The 16,911-nt window shown below is 39.1% G+C and overlaps 1 protein-coding gene across 1 annotated transcript in view; it reads left to right on the top strand.

Moving 5' to 3' along the window:
- The first annotated feature begins 2,094 nt into the window (after nt 1–2,094).
- The window catches only part of LOC127227640 (ankyrin repeat domain-containing protein 26-like), an 86,865-nt gene continuing 72,048 nt past the window's right edge, over nt 2,095–16,911 (top strand). The window contains exons 1-7 of the mRNA XM_051192002.1: nt 2,095–2,445; nt 6,741–6,855; nt 7,018–7,191; nt 10,361–10,467; nt 11,974–12,111; nt 12,942–13,006; nt 15,591–15,624. Coding sequence (XP_051047959.1) covers nt 2,201–2,445; nt 6,741–6,855; nt 7,018–7,191; nt 10,361–10,467; nt 11,974–12,111; nt 12,942–13,006; nt 15,591–15,624 — 878 coding nt within the window. The 5' untranslated portion in view covers nt 2,095–2,200. The remainder of the gene's footprint in view (nt 2,446–6,740; nt 6,856–7,017; nt 7,192–10,360; nt 10,468–11,973; nt 12,112–12,941; nt 13,007–15,590; nt 15,625–16,911) is intronic.

A 16,911-nucleotide genomic window follows, 5' to 3' on the forward strand; every position in this document is an offset into this window, starting at 1 on the left:
AGATCAACAACTAACTTATCCATGGAGCCCTCAACTAATGCCTGTTGGAAACAGGAGCAAACACCCATACATAAACACTGAGTTGAACTAGAACCCAGATGCAGACGGAGAGGACAAGACCAGGCTATAGAAACACATAGAGACAGCTGACCTGAACAAGGAGGAGCTAACGGGCCACTAGACTGATAGCTGGGAAGCCAGCATGGGACTGACTCAGGCCCCCCTGAATATGGGTCTCAGCCAGAAGGACTGAGCTGTCTAAGGGACCTCAGACAGTGGAGCCAGGATATATCCCTGGTGCGCAAAAGGACTTTGCGAACACATCCCCCATGGAGGGATAACTGCCTTAATCTAGAGACAGGAGAGAAGCCCTAGTCCCTACTTCACATGACCTGTCAGACCTACATGACCCCAACTGGATGGCATTCCCCTACATATGGAATTGGTGTGGGGGGATGGGAGGGGAGGGTTGTTAGAGTGCATGTGAGAGGGCAGAGAGGGTAAAAGGGAGGGAGGGAGGGATGGAGGGAGAGGGAACTGGGATCGACATGTAAAATAATAAATTAAATTAAAAAAAATGTTTTGACTCTAAAATTTAAGTTCAAGGACAAGTTACTGGGGAAAAGGATTTCTATTTTTGTTTCCACATAAAATGAAAAGATGTGGATTTCTTCCAGACTAATGTGGTTTGATCAAGCCAGACCGCCTGAAACAGGTACCAGGTGATCCTACATTCAAAACAGCTGAACAAAGCAGCCTTGCAGACTACAGCCAGGATTTCTGCATCTTCTTAGAATCCCCCATGACAGTGCCCCTTACTAGCAGGAAATAGCTTGGAAAGAACAATGCCCAAATTCCCAAATATTGTCTATAAATGTTTGTTTTCATTTAAATGGACTTGGTTATATAAAATAAATTAAAAAAAAAACTTAACACTGGTGTACTGAGTCTCACAGCAGTCCTACACTGCCATAATGATATTCATTGACTGAATAATTGATGTGTTAGCAAAAATGTTTAAGCTATTGTGAAATCGCCTTGAACACAGAATTTGTGGCTATGGTAAGTGAAATTATAATCCAGAAAAAAATTAATCAGTTTAACTTCATTTTAATTAATTATTATTCTCATGTGGGGAGGGAAGCACTTAAAAGTGCAGACTGGGGCAGACTGGGAGGAAATACTTGCAAGTCACATAGCCAACAAACTGTTCATTTCTAAAACATAGTATCAATTGTCAAAACACAATTTTTCAAATGAGACTAAATAGACGCTTGAATAGACACACACCTGAAGCTAATTAACAGAAGCAAATCAGAACATCTCAGCACCAGGGACCTTGAGGAAATGTACATCCAGTTCTCAATGAACTGCCCTACATGGTTGAAACAAAGTCAGCCAAATGTTGGTGAGGTCTTAGAATTGGCATTCAAAAGCCTTACTGGTAAACATGTAAAAATATACAGCTTCCTTGGAGAACAGTTCAGTAGACTTTTAAATATAACTATAAACATGTAATTTCAGTCGTTCCATTCCTGAGTTTTAACCCCAGAGGAAAAAAACTGATGTTCAAATATATGCAAACAGCCTAGATGACAGCCTAGGTGACAGAAGTGGATCATCCTTGTAGAATGTTTTCCTGTAGAGGGCGTTGTCAGGCTCAGTGTTTCCAAAAGCTCATGTCCCTTAGAGAAGAGACAGCTGAACATCTCTAATTTACCAGCACCCAGGCAGTGTATTACAATTTCTTGCTAATGATGCTAATGACAGTATTTTCAGGGCATGGTCATCTGCAGAGGGCAGGGGTCTCCTGAAGGATGCTCTCTGGGTGTTGAGGATTTGGGGGTGATTAAGCCCAGCTTGGACAACTCTCCAGAGATAATATGGAGAGCTGGTTTTGTAATTCTAATTCAATTGCTTAAAGATTTGAAAGTGGGGCTTTGGCAGGACCCGAGCTTCACATGCTCACTGAGCACCACTGGCTGTTTGGCTGTGACATCTGAGCAAAAGAGCAGGTGTGCTTACAGAGTTGCTATGCAACCGCAACCGCTAATCTTTAACCAATCAGAGTTTGAGATTCCATGGCCACTGCACGCACTATAGCAGTTAGCTTCTCCAGAAGCAATCCATCACATTGCTGGGCATCGGGTCAGATGTTGAAGACAGAGGGAAGGGGCCTCTGGGTTCAGCAGCCTCTGCCATGTCGAAAGTAGCTAGCTTATCTTACAAGAAGAGCCAACAGCTCTTGAAATCCTTGTGCGACCAGCAACGACAATCCCTGGGCACTGGGTTTGAGAGTGCCAATATCTTCCTTTCACCCAAGTACCACCTCAGAGACAAGGATCTGAGAAAGATCCACAAGGCTGCGCGTGTCGGGGATGCAGCCAGAGTGCAGCAGCTCCTGCTTGGGAAATGCGGTGTGGATGACAGAGACAAGAAGAAGAGGTGTGGGGAAGTAGAGGGAGGCTGTGGAGGAGGCGGGGCTTGTGCGAAAGAAAGCCTCTAGACACAAAATGTTTACTACTTATGTCTCAAATGGAAAATACATCTTCATTTTATAGAGAACGTTTTCAAGTAAAGGGAAACACTAAAGTATTAATTATTATTTGTGTGTGGACAGCACCCAGGGCCTTGCCATGCTAACAAAAGCACTTTACTCAAAACCCTTGATTTATAAATTAAATTGAGTTACTTACAGGCTTAGAAGTCTACAATGCTATATGGACATAGGAAACATATTTAGTTACCCTGGTAAGACAAGAGATTCTTACATACTCTACCATATTGAAATTAGGAAATAATGAAGCATACATACAATTCGTTTCTTATTATTTAAAACAGCATGTGTTAAAAATAACTAACAGATAAACTAACAAATAAACCTCAGGATAGTGAAAGATGGAGCTTCCTCAGTGTCATAGAAATGGGTAGAGGTTTGCACTTGAGAAAGATGTACCTTGGATAGTGAAAGATGGAGCTTCCTCAGTGTCATAGAAATGGGTAGAGGTTTGCACTTGAGAAAGATGTACCTTGATATGAAGTGAGAAGAATATCACTTTGGAAGGTCACATATACACACAAACATCTACTCTTGTACTAGCCTAAGCAATGATAAGTTGTTATAAAATCTCTTTTTTGTGCATTTAAAATATACATAGAAATTTAGTTTTCATTACTTATAGTTCTAGCTCTCAAAGCAATCAGTTCTCCATTGGTTTGCTCATAGCTTAGTTTCATAAGAAGATGATAACACCTATATTAATTCTGTGTTTTGGCCTTTGCAGAGTCTTATTCTAGGGACTAGTGTACAGTTGGTTTTGAAGGAAGTTACCCACACACTTGTTCTTTCCTAATTATTTTGACTTCTAGAATGAGCATGCATTAAAGTTGTAGCAAACATTTATTACAATAAACCTTGGGAAGAATGGGAATAAGAACCCTGCTCATTCTATATGCTTGAACTGGTATTTCTGCTAACACTTAATGTCTTTCAAAGCAAGGAGAATATATTTGTTGGCTTTATTGAGACCACACTGTATCATATACATGAATGTTTTACATATAGATTTATTACACATTTGCAAACAACTGTAGGTTAATAATTTCACTTTAGTTGTAGCCTCAAGAAAAGAAAGGATGGAGGGAATGGGATGGGAGGGGGGTCGGGGAGCATAGAAGGGAGGGAGGGAGCAGGAACTTGGATCAATATGTAAAATAAGAACATATATATATGAAAACAAAGGATGACAACCAAAAGTGATTATTATCACTGCAGAAGTATCATTTTACTTCATTAAAATATTGACTTCCTTAACTATATTTATTCCATTCATTCATACATTCACTCACTAAAAGTATCCTAAATACTGAATAGGCAGTAGACATATTCTATCTCTCAGGATACTTTTATCCTGAGCTTTGCTAAAGCTAGCAAAGTGAAAGATGTAAAAGAGAAATAACAGGATGACTTTTTCTTGCCCCCCCATTTGCCTGAAATTTTCATGATATCATTTTTTTAATGCTGAGTAATACTCCTTTGTGTGAATGTACTACATTTTCTTTATCCACTCTTCAGTTGGAAGGGCAACTAGGTTGTTTCCAGGTTCTGGCTATTACAAATAATGCTGCTATGAACATAGTTGAGCAAATGTCCTTGTGGTATGATTGAGCATCCTTTGGGTATATGCCCAAGAAAGGTATTACTGGTTGTTGGTTAGATTGATTCCCAATTTTTTGAGAAATCACCATATCAATTTCCAAAGTGGTTGCACTTCCACCAACAGTGGAGGAGTGTCCCCCTTACTCCACCTCTTCTCCAACATAGACTGTCATAAGTGTTTTTGATGGTACACATCTTACACATAAGTGTAAGATGGTATCTCAGAGTTGGTTTTATTTGTTATTTGCACTTCTCTAATGATAGCTAAGGATGTTGAAAAATTCTTTTAAATGTTTCTCGGGCATTTGAGATTCTTATGTTGAGAATTCTCTGTTTAAATGTACCCATATTTTAATTGGATCATTTGGTATTTTGATGTCTAGTTTCTTGAGTTCTTTATATATTTTGGGATCAGCCCTCTGTCAGATGTGGGGTTGGTGGAAATCTTTTCCCATTCTGTAAGCTGCTGTTTTGTTCTATTGAAATCATCCTGAGTGAGGTAACCCAGACCCAGAAAGACAAACATAGTATTTACTCACTCACAAATAGATATTAGATGTAAAGCAAAGGAAAACCAGGCTACAATCTACAGTGCCAGAGAAGCTAGGTAACAAAGAGGGCACTAAAAAGGAGCACAGATTTCCCTGGGAAGGGGAAATAGATGAGATCTTCTAGGTAAACTTGGGATGGGGGGGAAGAATCAGGTTGATCAAATTTGGGGTGGACCAGAGGGGAAGAGTAATGAAAGAAATATCTTGATGGGGGGTGTCATTTGGGGGTTAGGGAAAAACCTGGTTCCAGGGAAACTCCCAGGAATCCACAAGGATGACCCCAGCTAAGACTCCTAGAAATAGTGTAGAAGGTCCTGAACTGGCCTTCTCCTGTAATCAGATTGGTGACTACCCTAATTGTCATCAGAGAGCCTTCATCCAGTAACTGATGGAAGCAGATGCAGAGATCCACAGCCAAGTACTAGGCCAAACTCCAGGAGTCCAGTTGAAGGAAGGGAGAAGGGATTTATGAGCAAGGGTAGGTCAAGATCATGCTAGGGAATCAACAGCAACAACTGAATCAAGCTTGTGGGAACTCATGTACTCTGGACCAACAGCTAGGAAGCCTGCATGGGACCAACCTAGGCCCTCTGTGTGTGTCTGACAGTTGTGTGGCTTGGTCTGTTTGTGGAGCTCCTAGCAGTGGGATCAGGTCCTGTCCCTAGCACTTAAACAGGCTTTTGGGAATCTACTTCTCATGCTGGAATGCCTTGCTCAGCCTTGATTCAGGTTGTGGAACTTAATCCTGCCTCAACTTGATATGACATGCTTTGTTGATTCATGGGAGGTCTGCCCCTTTCTGGATTTTCCTGAATTTTCTTGGCTTAAAGTTTCCTTAAAAAAATCAAAGGAAAAAAATAATTTTCATTGTTATTCAGAACTCTTTGCCCATGGTATAGCCAAGGAAATGGCTAGATCTTCCATGGACCTATTAAAAATACCGTATTTCATGTGGGGCATTATGGGTTCCATGATGATATTTATTTTGTGTATTAAGAAAATGCCAAAATGCTACCAAACAAAAGCTTTAACGTGTCATGACTTATAACTTGAACTCCAACTCCAGAGATGTTCAGTCCTTAAAATATGCAGGATACTATATTTCAATGCCCATTTTACTAGAAAAATTAAGACATAGAAAGGTTAAGGCATGGCTAGTGAGTAACAGAGCTTAAAGCAAGATCCAAACCCAAGTGTGTCCACTCTGGGCTGGGGCAGAGCTCAGTAGGAGAGCACCTACCTGTCATGTGTGTCCTTGTTAGCTTCTTCTTGCTGTGATAAACACCATGACCAAAACCAACTAGAGGAAGAAAAGCTTTATTCTACCTTATAACTCCCAGGTCACAACCCATCACTGGGAGAGAACAGGTCAGGAATTCAAGGCAGGAACCTGGAGACTGGAACTGAAAGAGAGGACATGGAGGAATAGTGTTTTCCATGGCTTCAGCCTGCTTATATCACCCAGGACCACCTGCCCAGAGGTGGCACCACCCACAGAGGAATGGGCCCTCCTACATCAATCATTAAAAAACTGTCCCCACAGACTTGCCTACAGGTCAATCTACATTTTCTTCATCAAGACTTCTCTTCCAGATAATTCTAGCTAGTGTCTAATCAACAAAAAACTAACCTTCACAATGTTTGAAGCACACACACACACACACACACACACACACACACTCCATTTACATACACTGTACTTTCACTGGTATAAGGATCATTAGCAATAAATACTATAACTTTTGTGGAAGAAAATTAAGTATTCAAGCTTTTTTCTTTAAGATGAGGTCTTGTGTAGCCCAGCTGGCCTCAAACTTGCTATGTAGTCTGAATGACTGAACTTCTGATCCTCCTGCTTTCACATCTTCAGGGCTAGACTGGAGTCATTCACCACCAACCAAGTCTATGTGGTGCTGTATGCCAGGATGCTAAGATATATATATGACTTAATGTTTAAAATCATCACAGGAATTGTATTTTTCAGGTCATGCTGTATAATTCCTAAAAAGACATCACTCCCATTTTCACAGGACTGCCTTACACATTGCCTGTGCTTATGGTCACCCAAAAGTAGTGATGGCCCTGATACAGGGAAAGTGTGATATTGATGCCATTGACAGTGACAAGTGCACAGGTCTAGTGAAGGTACGTGACAGCTGAAGATTTCAGCATGAGACAGCCTTGATTAAAATGCTTGAAATGAAAAGGGATCTGTGTCAGATTAAAATAAATAGATGGTGAAAACTGTGGGATGTTTATCCTGAATTCTTTGAATTTATGATCTGTTTCTTGGTGCAATTTCAACAGGCTGTGCAATGTCAGGAAGAGGAATGTGCCACCATTCTGCTGGAGAATGGTGCTGACCCAAATATTGTGGATGCCCAGGGCAACAGCGCTCTCCACTACGCTGTCTATTATAAGAATACATCACTGGCTGCAAAACTGCTTGAACTTGAAGTGAATATTGAAGTGATAAATAAGGTAGAGGTCATACATTAGAAAGGTGTCAATCAACCCACCATGTCTGCTAAGTGTGTGGAGAACCCTTGTCTATGTCTATGGACACACTGGCTCCATCTTCCATCTTCAGAAGCTCGAGTATACCTGGGACGACCTGCCCCCATCTTTACAAGGTCTTATTTTATAGCTTGAGTAGCCTTGAACTCAATGTGTAGACCAGACTGAGCTTGAACTCAGAGAAAGAGATTCACCTACCTCTACACCTTGAGTGCTGAAATTAAAGACATGTGCTACCACACTCTGCCTCCAACATATCAACTCTTTAAGTGTTGATACTTTGAAAGAAGTGTCAGAGGCACAGTCTTCTTTTATACATTCATGTTAAATATTTGTGAAAACACTGATTGTGCTAAAGGTAAATCTAACTACTTTTCTGCCCGTTGAGAACTAACATAGGCAAGCATCATTTGCCTTGCAAATAGGCTTTGCCTTAAAACCCAAAGTTAAAGCATTTGACAAGAGGAAATCTTGTCATTGGAGACCATCTTTTGTCAAAGAGATTTCTGTCTCACTGCTAAGTCTAGAAAGGACAAATTGGAGTGGGGATGGATCAGATACACAGGCCAGTTCAGAAACAAGGCAACTGAGAAAATGACCAACATGATTTTGTTTTCTTTCTTCTATCTTTTTGTGTTTGAATTTTCCCCAACTGTTCATCAAGGTGATGTTCAATCTGAACACCTCAGTTTAGGAAAGAAATTCATGGAGTCCTAACTAAGTGTGGAATCAATTTCAGGATGGTGCTGAAGAAGCCAGGTTGATGACTTAGTGATGAATTAAGTGGGAAACCAGAGTGAAGAACTGGTGTTTACCTGACCTGTTAGGCTTTTCTGGTAGGAAGAGTGTCTAGAATAAGACTATAAATTCTCAAATCTACAATATCTTGCCAGAGTTTACATAATGAAGTCAAATTGCACTTTGAATTGACCGGTCTCTGTTTGATCCCTACCCAGGGAAACAAAATGCAATTTCCAGTTAGTGACTTAATCTATTTTGGGGGGAGTTGTTTTGTTTTGTTTTTTGTTTGTTTGTTTTTTTCCCTCCTTAAGCCAAAACTGCTAACCAGGAAGGGAAGGCTATGTTTGACTATTTTATACCTATGCAGAAGACACAGCTCTCAGCTTGTGTGACTGTTTCATACCTATGCAAGGGACATGGCCCCCTGTATGAGAGGCACACATGTGCTCCAGGTTGCAAATAACCCAACTCAGTATTCACCTGTGTCACTTGCTCTCCCTCTCCAAGCTTTTCACTTTACAACCCTTTGTCTTATACACTGTTTTGATAAATATTCCAGATTCTTAAACAAGTTCCAAGAACATCATCAATATTTGACATTAGTCTCTTAAAAGTGGCATTGAGTTTTAGAATGTAGACATTGAATAAGGATATATGAAAATGTTTGTTAAAATGACAGAATTGTCATTTTAAGAATAAATTTTTGTATTGAGTTTGAGTATGTAGGCCTGTGTGTGTATACATGAAAAGGCTGTAGTTTAGCCAGGATTTCTGAATCTTCTTGGAATCCCCCATGACAGCACCCCTTACCAGCAGGAAGTAGTCTGGAAAGAATGATGCCCAAATTCCCAAATATTGTCTATAAATGTTTGTTTTCATTTAAATGGACTTGGTTATATAAAAGAAAAGAAAAGAAAAGAAAAGAAAGAAAGAAAAGGCTGTAGTTTGCCCCCCAGGTGCTTCCTCTATTACTTTACTCCTGTTCTGACTGACCAGTGAGCCCCTTGGATCCTCCTGCCTCCACTTCCCATTGCTGGGATTTCAGGCATGTACATCCACACCTGGATTTTGTGTGTGCACTGGGGAGATCAGGACTCAGGTCTTCATGAAATTTTGTCCACTGAACCACCTCCCCTTGTGCTGAGCTTTCTAATATCTACACTCACAAACCATCTAGTCATAAGCAAAGTTCATTTGAAGCCAGAGTCTTTTTATTCAAAAGCCATTTCCTTGTGAGCCCCTTACAGGAATACCTGATAATATTTGCATCTGGGATTCTGACACCATAAAAGAAAAGAAACAAGCAAGATTCCTTGGCAACCTGGAGTAAACTCTTGCATCATTAGAAAACTTGCCACAATGTATCCAGAAAGCTACAGTTCCTCTAATGCCAATTTCATTTTATAATAGTATCTTTCAAGTAAGAATTAAATAGGGATAAAAATATTAATACTAGATGTATAATACACAGTTTTATAATAGTTCTCAGAGGAGTATTAGACATTTTCTGTCAGATTCAGCATTTCGAGTAAATATTCTTTGGAAGATAAATTTAGAGCTCCTGTTCTGGAGATGATGGCACAGCTCACTAACTCAACAAAACATGTACAGTTTTCCTACTATGGTTTAGAATCTGAGGGCACTGACATAAAACAAGATGTTGATTTACATGAGAGCAGCCACATGACTCCAAACTGCTATGGTAAACACCATAGTAGGAACAAATACTCTTGGAGACAGTGAATGTGGGCATTTGGAGAGGACTAGAGCTCCAATGGGAGTGGGAGGTATGGTGATATATGATGATTTGTTAAAGCTTGTTTGAAGATTGAGAAAGCAAAGTCAGCCACAAGCCATAGAAGTTAGGCACACACCTTTAATCCCAGCAGCCAGAAACTAGGAGGTAATGGTACATACATACCTTTAATCCTAAAATTCAGGATTAAGAGGTAGATGGATCTCTCTGAGTTCAGGGTCACCCAGGTTTACACAAGATTGGATCAGTCTAAAAGAATAACAGAACTCACACCTTTTATCCCAGCACTAGAGAGGTATATAAGACAGGATCAAGGTCTCAGTATCAGTTATTCATTCTCCAGCCACACTGAGGAGAGGCAGCAGGGTCAGCCCTTTCAGTCTGAGGTAAGAGATAGTAGCCAGCTACTTTGCTTTTCTGAGCTTCAGCTGGAAGCTTGAACCCCAATATCAGTCACTGAGTCTTTTATTTGTTTGTTTGTTTGTTTGTTTGTTTGTTTTTGTGTTACAGGGAGGCACAGGGATTACACTTTCTCTGTGTCCACATCATAATTTGTATCCAGAGAGCTTTTCTAAAATTTTTCAACTCAGCTGACAAATATTTTGTGAGTTTTAAATGACTTTTGTCATTTTACAGAGTGGCTTCACACCATTTTTACTGGCTGTCAGTGAAAACAAACTGAAGATGGCAAAATTTTTATTAATGAAGAATGCTAATATACATGCAATTGATAACCAGAAAAGGTATTATTATCTTTTAAACTTTAGTGGTGGTGTACAGTGGTGACAAGTACTCAGTTATAAATATTGAATTAATAGGAAATAGAACAATTTATAATAATTAGGATATATTGAAACCCAACACAAATCATTAGTACTATGCAGAAAAGAAATTATTCAGAATGGGCAACACAAAGAACCATATATATTGTAGCATATGCGTATCACCTTACATATTTGTTGATGTTTGTAAACTAGTTATGTTGGCCATCTAGTCTTATAGCAGCTGAAGAGATTCCATAAGTTTTATTCAAGTTTGATAATATACAGATTCAGTTCATTTTTTGCCTCAATATTGTACTTCTTAATCTTTTCATAGCATTTTAACCTCTGCTTTTTATACACTTTGCTTTAAAAAGTTATAGTAAGCAGAAACAGGGGTTAAAATTGTTTTGTCTTTGGAATTATTCCTTCAGGAAACTGCCATTTTACAATAAGAACGTTTAATCATATTAGCCCTAAATGACTATTAATTATTAGTTCTAGATGCTGCTATTTTCTTTCTTTTTATTTTTTAGTTGTATTAATGTATGTGGGTATTTTTATTTGGGATTGGCATTGGTATGGGGAAGAAAATGAGCGGTGTTTGGATAAACCTTTCATGAAGACGAAGAGGTAGTGTACAAGTAAAGGAAATTGGCTCTAGAGTCACATAACACTGGATCGTGTTCCTGGCTTCCACACTTGCCATGTGTGTGACTTTAGGAACATTACTGACCACTAAGCATGCTTCCCCTGTGAAAAGCAGGGTCATTGATCCTAAAATTGCTGATGGAAGGTTCTATATGTAGCATGTAGGTCTGTGCCTAGCAAGTGACTGTGAGCATCTGCAGCCGAAATCAGACTGTCCCTTTGGCAATTATTGCTGTATTCACTGTTGTTCCTTTGTGATAAGGTCTCACTGTGTAGTCCAGCTTGTCCTAGACCTCACTTTGTCGACCAAGATTGTCTTGCAATTACAGTGATCCTCCCATCTCAATCTCCTTACTGCTGGAATGTGAGTGTGCACCACCGTTCACAGATAATATGCTTCGAGGCTGGCAATTAACTTTTTATTTGCCCTCCAGCTGCCTGTGAAGTATATATAACACATCTTAGCACATTACACATAAAGTGGGGAGACACTTTATTTGGTGGTTTGCTTTAGTTTGTTTTTAAGTCAGTCTTGCTTTGCATGTGATCCCAGGCATATGCCATCAGACCTGATGAGAGTTCTTCATTTAAGTTTTACCAGCTCCAGACACAAGCCCTTGGAGTTGTTGGTGTCCACCAAAGTAGCATCTATAATGATTTGTCACAGCAGGGTGGAAGGCTTCATATTTTTTTTCTACTTAAAGTATTAAGACCTTAAGATGCTTGGTTGTTATGTGTCAATAGCCAATTCTTAGACAATAAGTAGATCTAGTATAGCAAACTAGGCCTTAATTTTGTTTAAGTACTAAGGGTGACATTATTTCTCTGCTTTTTCAGAACAGCCCTCATGCATGCTGTAAGTCACGATTCAACAAACCTAGTCAGATTTGTTCTTCAGCAAGGTGTAGACCTCTTTTTGAAAGATGCTTTTGGATTGACTGCAATCGATTATGCTGCTGATTTTAAATTCAATTCGTAAGTGCTTATATTAAATGCTAGTTACTATTAAATGGAGGTTCAGAATAATTATAATAATGTATCTTATACCTCAGGGTGAGCTTCTTACTCAGTTCAGATTCATTAGCAGGTACCAAGCAAAGGCCATTAGCAGGGAGATGAGGGATTCCTAATCTTGGGCCTTCATTGTTTTTTAGGTTTTGGTTTTTGGGGTTTTTTCGTTTTGTTTTTGTTTTGTTTTGTTTTGTTTTTGGTGGTACTGGGAGTTGAACCCAGAGCCCCATGCATGCTTGCCAAGCTCTACCACTCAGCTTTACCACCAGCTTCTCTCTTGGGACTTTTAAGATCTTTATTCTTGGGAATTTCAGCACTGTTCTTAGCAAATTTTCCCCCTACAGCAGAGGGAAGACATAGTGCCAAGTCTATGATTCAGTTGATTCTATTAGATCTATTCTAATGATCTATTTGAGTCTAAAAATATCTAGTTTAGTATTAAAGTAATTTTTCCACTGGAATCCATCTTCCACAACCAGCTGCTTCAGTGTCCCTGGAAGTTGGTGGTTTGCTGAAGTTCAGGGTCAGATGGAGCAGGGAGAAGGGAGCTTTGTTTCTGTTGAGTCTCTTGCTTCAGGACTGCCATAAAAGCTGTCACTGAAGTCCAGGAAAACAGCTAACTGCCAGTTTGTTCCTGCTGATCCAGTCTGGGGTTTCTGACAGGGCACACTCAGCCGTCAAGGCTTGGGGTACTTAATAGTTGATGCTCTGTGAGGCAATAAACACTGTGAAGAATTTAACATGCTTGGGGAATGGTTTTCACAACAGTACTAACTTTATTTATGTTTACAAAGCAACATGGAAATCCTTCTTGAATATAAAGAAAAGATGTATGAAGAGCTTGAAAGAGCCAACCTAGGTAAGAATTACTCCAAGTGTGGCTATCCCAGATTTTAAAAACTAAGAGATGTTTTGGATAAGAGCAACTTTAAAAATGTTAGTGCATAAAATGCTTTATGTTGGTCTTTATTTCATTATTGATAGTCTAGAATTCACATGTTTTTAAGAAATTATTTGTAGACATTCCCATCCTGAAAGAACATTGTCTGAAGAAAGGTCCATGATCATTCTGGGAACTACAATTCTGGATGTATGTTTATAAGTAGGAAAACAATTTGTAAATTACCATGTTGCCTAGCTTCTTAGCAGTTCCCATGCAGCTAACTGGGCTTATTATAAAAGCAGATTTTTCTTCTTAGCTTTTGAAATAACTGCTTAGTAATTACTAGATGAATATTATTAAATAATTGCCAGTGAAAAGTGATATGTATAACTAAAACAAAATATTTTATAATCAACTACTTACTTGCTTAAATGTGAAATTTTAAATTTCCCTTCCTAAATTCTCCTATGGCCCACGGATCCTTCAAGGGTGTGTTGTTAGTCCTTGTGTGCTGGTATAGTCCCTATAATTTCTCTTGACTTCTAGTTTTATTCCATTATGATATGATAAGACATGTAAATATTTTAATTATTTTCTATTTGTGAAACTTGCTTTATGGCCTAATATGAGGTTTATTTGAAACAAAGTTTCATGAGATGCTGAGAACAATGTGTTTTCATAGCTGTTGGATAGACAGGTGGAATATTTTGTGAATGCCTAACTCCATTTAGTCTATGATATAAGTTAACATTGAGGTTGCTTTTCTGGCTTTTGTCTTGTAGACAACCTATTGATAATCATGAGGTATTGAATAAAGTGGAAAATAGTGATGAAAACAATTATTTGGGGGTGCTATGGATTGAACCCAAAGCCTCACCAAAGCTCTACCAATGAAACATTTCCTTAGCTCCTACTTTTGTATTTTTAGACCAGTTTTAGGTCCAAAGTTGAAGTACAAGTTCATGAACTCTGCCTCCAGAATGCACCACCACACCCAGCCCTTTTCTTTAATTCCTTTCACAAGCTAGAAGCTTAGCTGGGTGGGGCCTTGCCCTGAAGTCACCACTCTCCTTGCTCAACTTGCTCCTTTTCATTATAGATCTTCAAACAGTAAACACTAATGACCACACAACACAGTCCACACTAGGCTATTTTGACTTCTCTGCAAACACAATTAATTAGACAGACTTTTCAGACAAGCGCAAAAAGTAGCCATATTCTTACCCAAAATATCACAAGAACAGTCTCAAGGCCACATACAAACATTTTTCTCCTCTGCGGAAACCTCTTGAGCCAGGCCCCCACTGTTCAAATCACCCTCAGCACTGCTACCTTCCATGCTTCTACTTATATGGCCCATTAAACCCTACTTAAAGCATTCAACTGCTTTTTGTAATCCAAATTTCCAAAGTTCACATTCCTCCAAACAAAAACATGGTCTGGCCTATCACAGTAATACCCCATTCCTAATACCAACTTCTGTCTTAGTTAGGGTTTCTGTTGTTGTAAAGAGACACTAAGACCACAGCAATTCTTATAAAGGAAAACATTTAATCAGAGCTGGCAGACATGGTGCTGGAGAAGGAGCTGAGAGTTCTACATCTGGATCCACAGGCAGCAGAAAGGGACTAAGACATATTTCTTCCAACGATGCCTTGGCACACCTACTCCAACAAAGACAATGCCTTCTAAAAGTGCCATTGCCTATGAGCCTATGGGGGCTATTTTCTTTCAGCCTCACCCCCAAAACACATTTTTCCTATAAACTTCAGGCCTTTTATGTTTGCTGTTGTTGTTTTAAATTAATCCACCTTGTCCAATTAGTGCTGCCAACATGCACTTTGCTGTGGGGTCAGTTACTGGGGCATGAGCAACCTACCAGTGGGCACATCTTCAAAGAAAAGTGACTCTCCCTCCCCAAACAAAAGTCAACTGCAACAGCTCCTCAGCCAGGGCTGGGGCCTCAGGAGCTCCTCATGTTTCCTGACTGGAATTTTAACTATCTTTCATGAGGTAGTCACCATGGCAACTAGAAAGTCTTTCCCTGAGTCTTTGTGCCTGGTCTATTCCTGTGTCTTGACATGCTGTAAAGTACAGGTACCCATAAGCCTAACAGCTTTGTGGTAGGTTTTCATCCTAAATGAACAGTTTTGTCTGAAAATTTGGAGCAGCTGTACTGTATCCTAATGAAATAAGTGCAGTCTCTTTGGAGTGTCCCTACGTCCTTAGTTCATAAAGAGCACACTATTTGTTGGACAGTGTTGGTTTATGGAAGGGATTCTGCTAACTAGACCACTGTTGGTATCATGGTCATTACGCATTGCAGGTTACTTTAAGTAATTAAAGTTTCACAAATGACATTTTTCTTTTCTAAGTACAAAAGAGGAAGCAAGACAGTTCTTAGTGCATTCATGGCCTATAAGTAGTAGAATTTGTTTTTATTTTAGAATACTCTTCAGGTCCAGTCTCAAGGGAATATTTCTAATAAGAGTCTTACACTTCTAATGTTTTCACTATCCTCTTGAAGATTGTAAATGCATTCTACTTTTGTCTTTAATAGTGGAGGAAAATTCTGAGGATGACTCTTCCAGAAGGTAGGATTTTATATGTTTTTAAAGATAACTGATAGAGAACAGAAAAGAAAGTAATGTTTTGAATGCTTTACTCTGGAATGCACATACTGTTAGATGTTTAAAATTGTTCTGATTGTTACAACAAGAGCTTTGAAAAGTGCCTGTGTGGTTGAAATCTATTTCATACCAATTATATAACTATCATACATAAAGGCTGAGTAATTGGCTTGTGATTTCATATACATATGAATACATATACATATTCATATACATACATATTTCATGACATATAGGTGACCCAGATCTGACTGTAGCCTGGCTGGCTTCCCTGTGCCTTCTCTTGTCCCTTTACAAAGAATGATGGGGGCTATATCATGCTGGACCAGAGATACATGTCCATATCTGTTCAGTTCAAACTACAAAATTTGGTCATGAAGTGCCTGGTTTGGAATTTTCCTGAGCAGCCCACTCTAAGAAGGCATTCCAGTTTTTGACAAGTGCAGTGGTTTCAAAGCCTTCATTGCCTTGGTTTTTGGGAAATCTTTATTTTTCTCTTTGACAATTCCATATAAATATACAAGGTGTTTTAGCTACTTCACCACCACCTCTTATCCCCTTCTCACTCCTGCTAAAGCCCTAATACTCTGTTTTCAACCATGAAAAATTTTAGGGCAGATCTTACTCAGCTGTGGCCATGAATCCATTGGTTTTATGTAAACAAGATCAGGCAAGTTTGGAATGGAATTGTTTTAATAGAAAATAAGATTTTAAGAAAAAACTCTTAAGTGCAGTGTTTAAGTAATTATATTAAGCATGAGTTTAATGGGTTTATTTTTCTACCTACTGCTTCCCCAGTGTGGTTTTCCTTAGGCCATCTCCCATGCCTCATTCCCTGAAGTGTTCCCCTCTTTTATAAAATGCCTTTTGCCCTCAATGACTAGTCTTGTCTTGATTATTTTTATTTCATTCAGTTCTTCTTTGACTTTCTTATTGTGGAATATTACTTTAACTATGTAAAGATGTGTTACATTTATTTATGTTGTGAAGTATTGCTGTAACTATGTAAAGATGTGTTACATTTATTTATGCTGCATTTGCTTAACAATGTGAAGAAGTGTTTCTTTGATTGGTCTAATAAAAAGTTAAACGGCCAATAGCTAGGCAATAGATGGGTAAGCAGGGCTGGCAGGCAGAGAGAATAAGTAGGAGGAGGAATCTAGGCTTGGGGGAGGAGAGAATGAGGGAGAAAAAAGGGGAGACATCTGGGGCCAATCAACTAGGCCAGAGGGACGTGGAGTAGGACATACA

The sequence above is a fragment of the Phodopus roborovskii genome, unplaced genomic scaffold, assembly GCF_943737965.1.
Source record: "Phodopus roborovskii unplaced genomic scaffold, PHOROB, whole genome shotgun sequence".
In the NCBI taxonomy this organism is placed as follows: domain Eukaryota; kingdom Metazoa; phylum Chordata; class Mammalia; order Rodentia; family Cricetidae; genus Phodopus; species Phodopus roborovskii.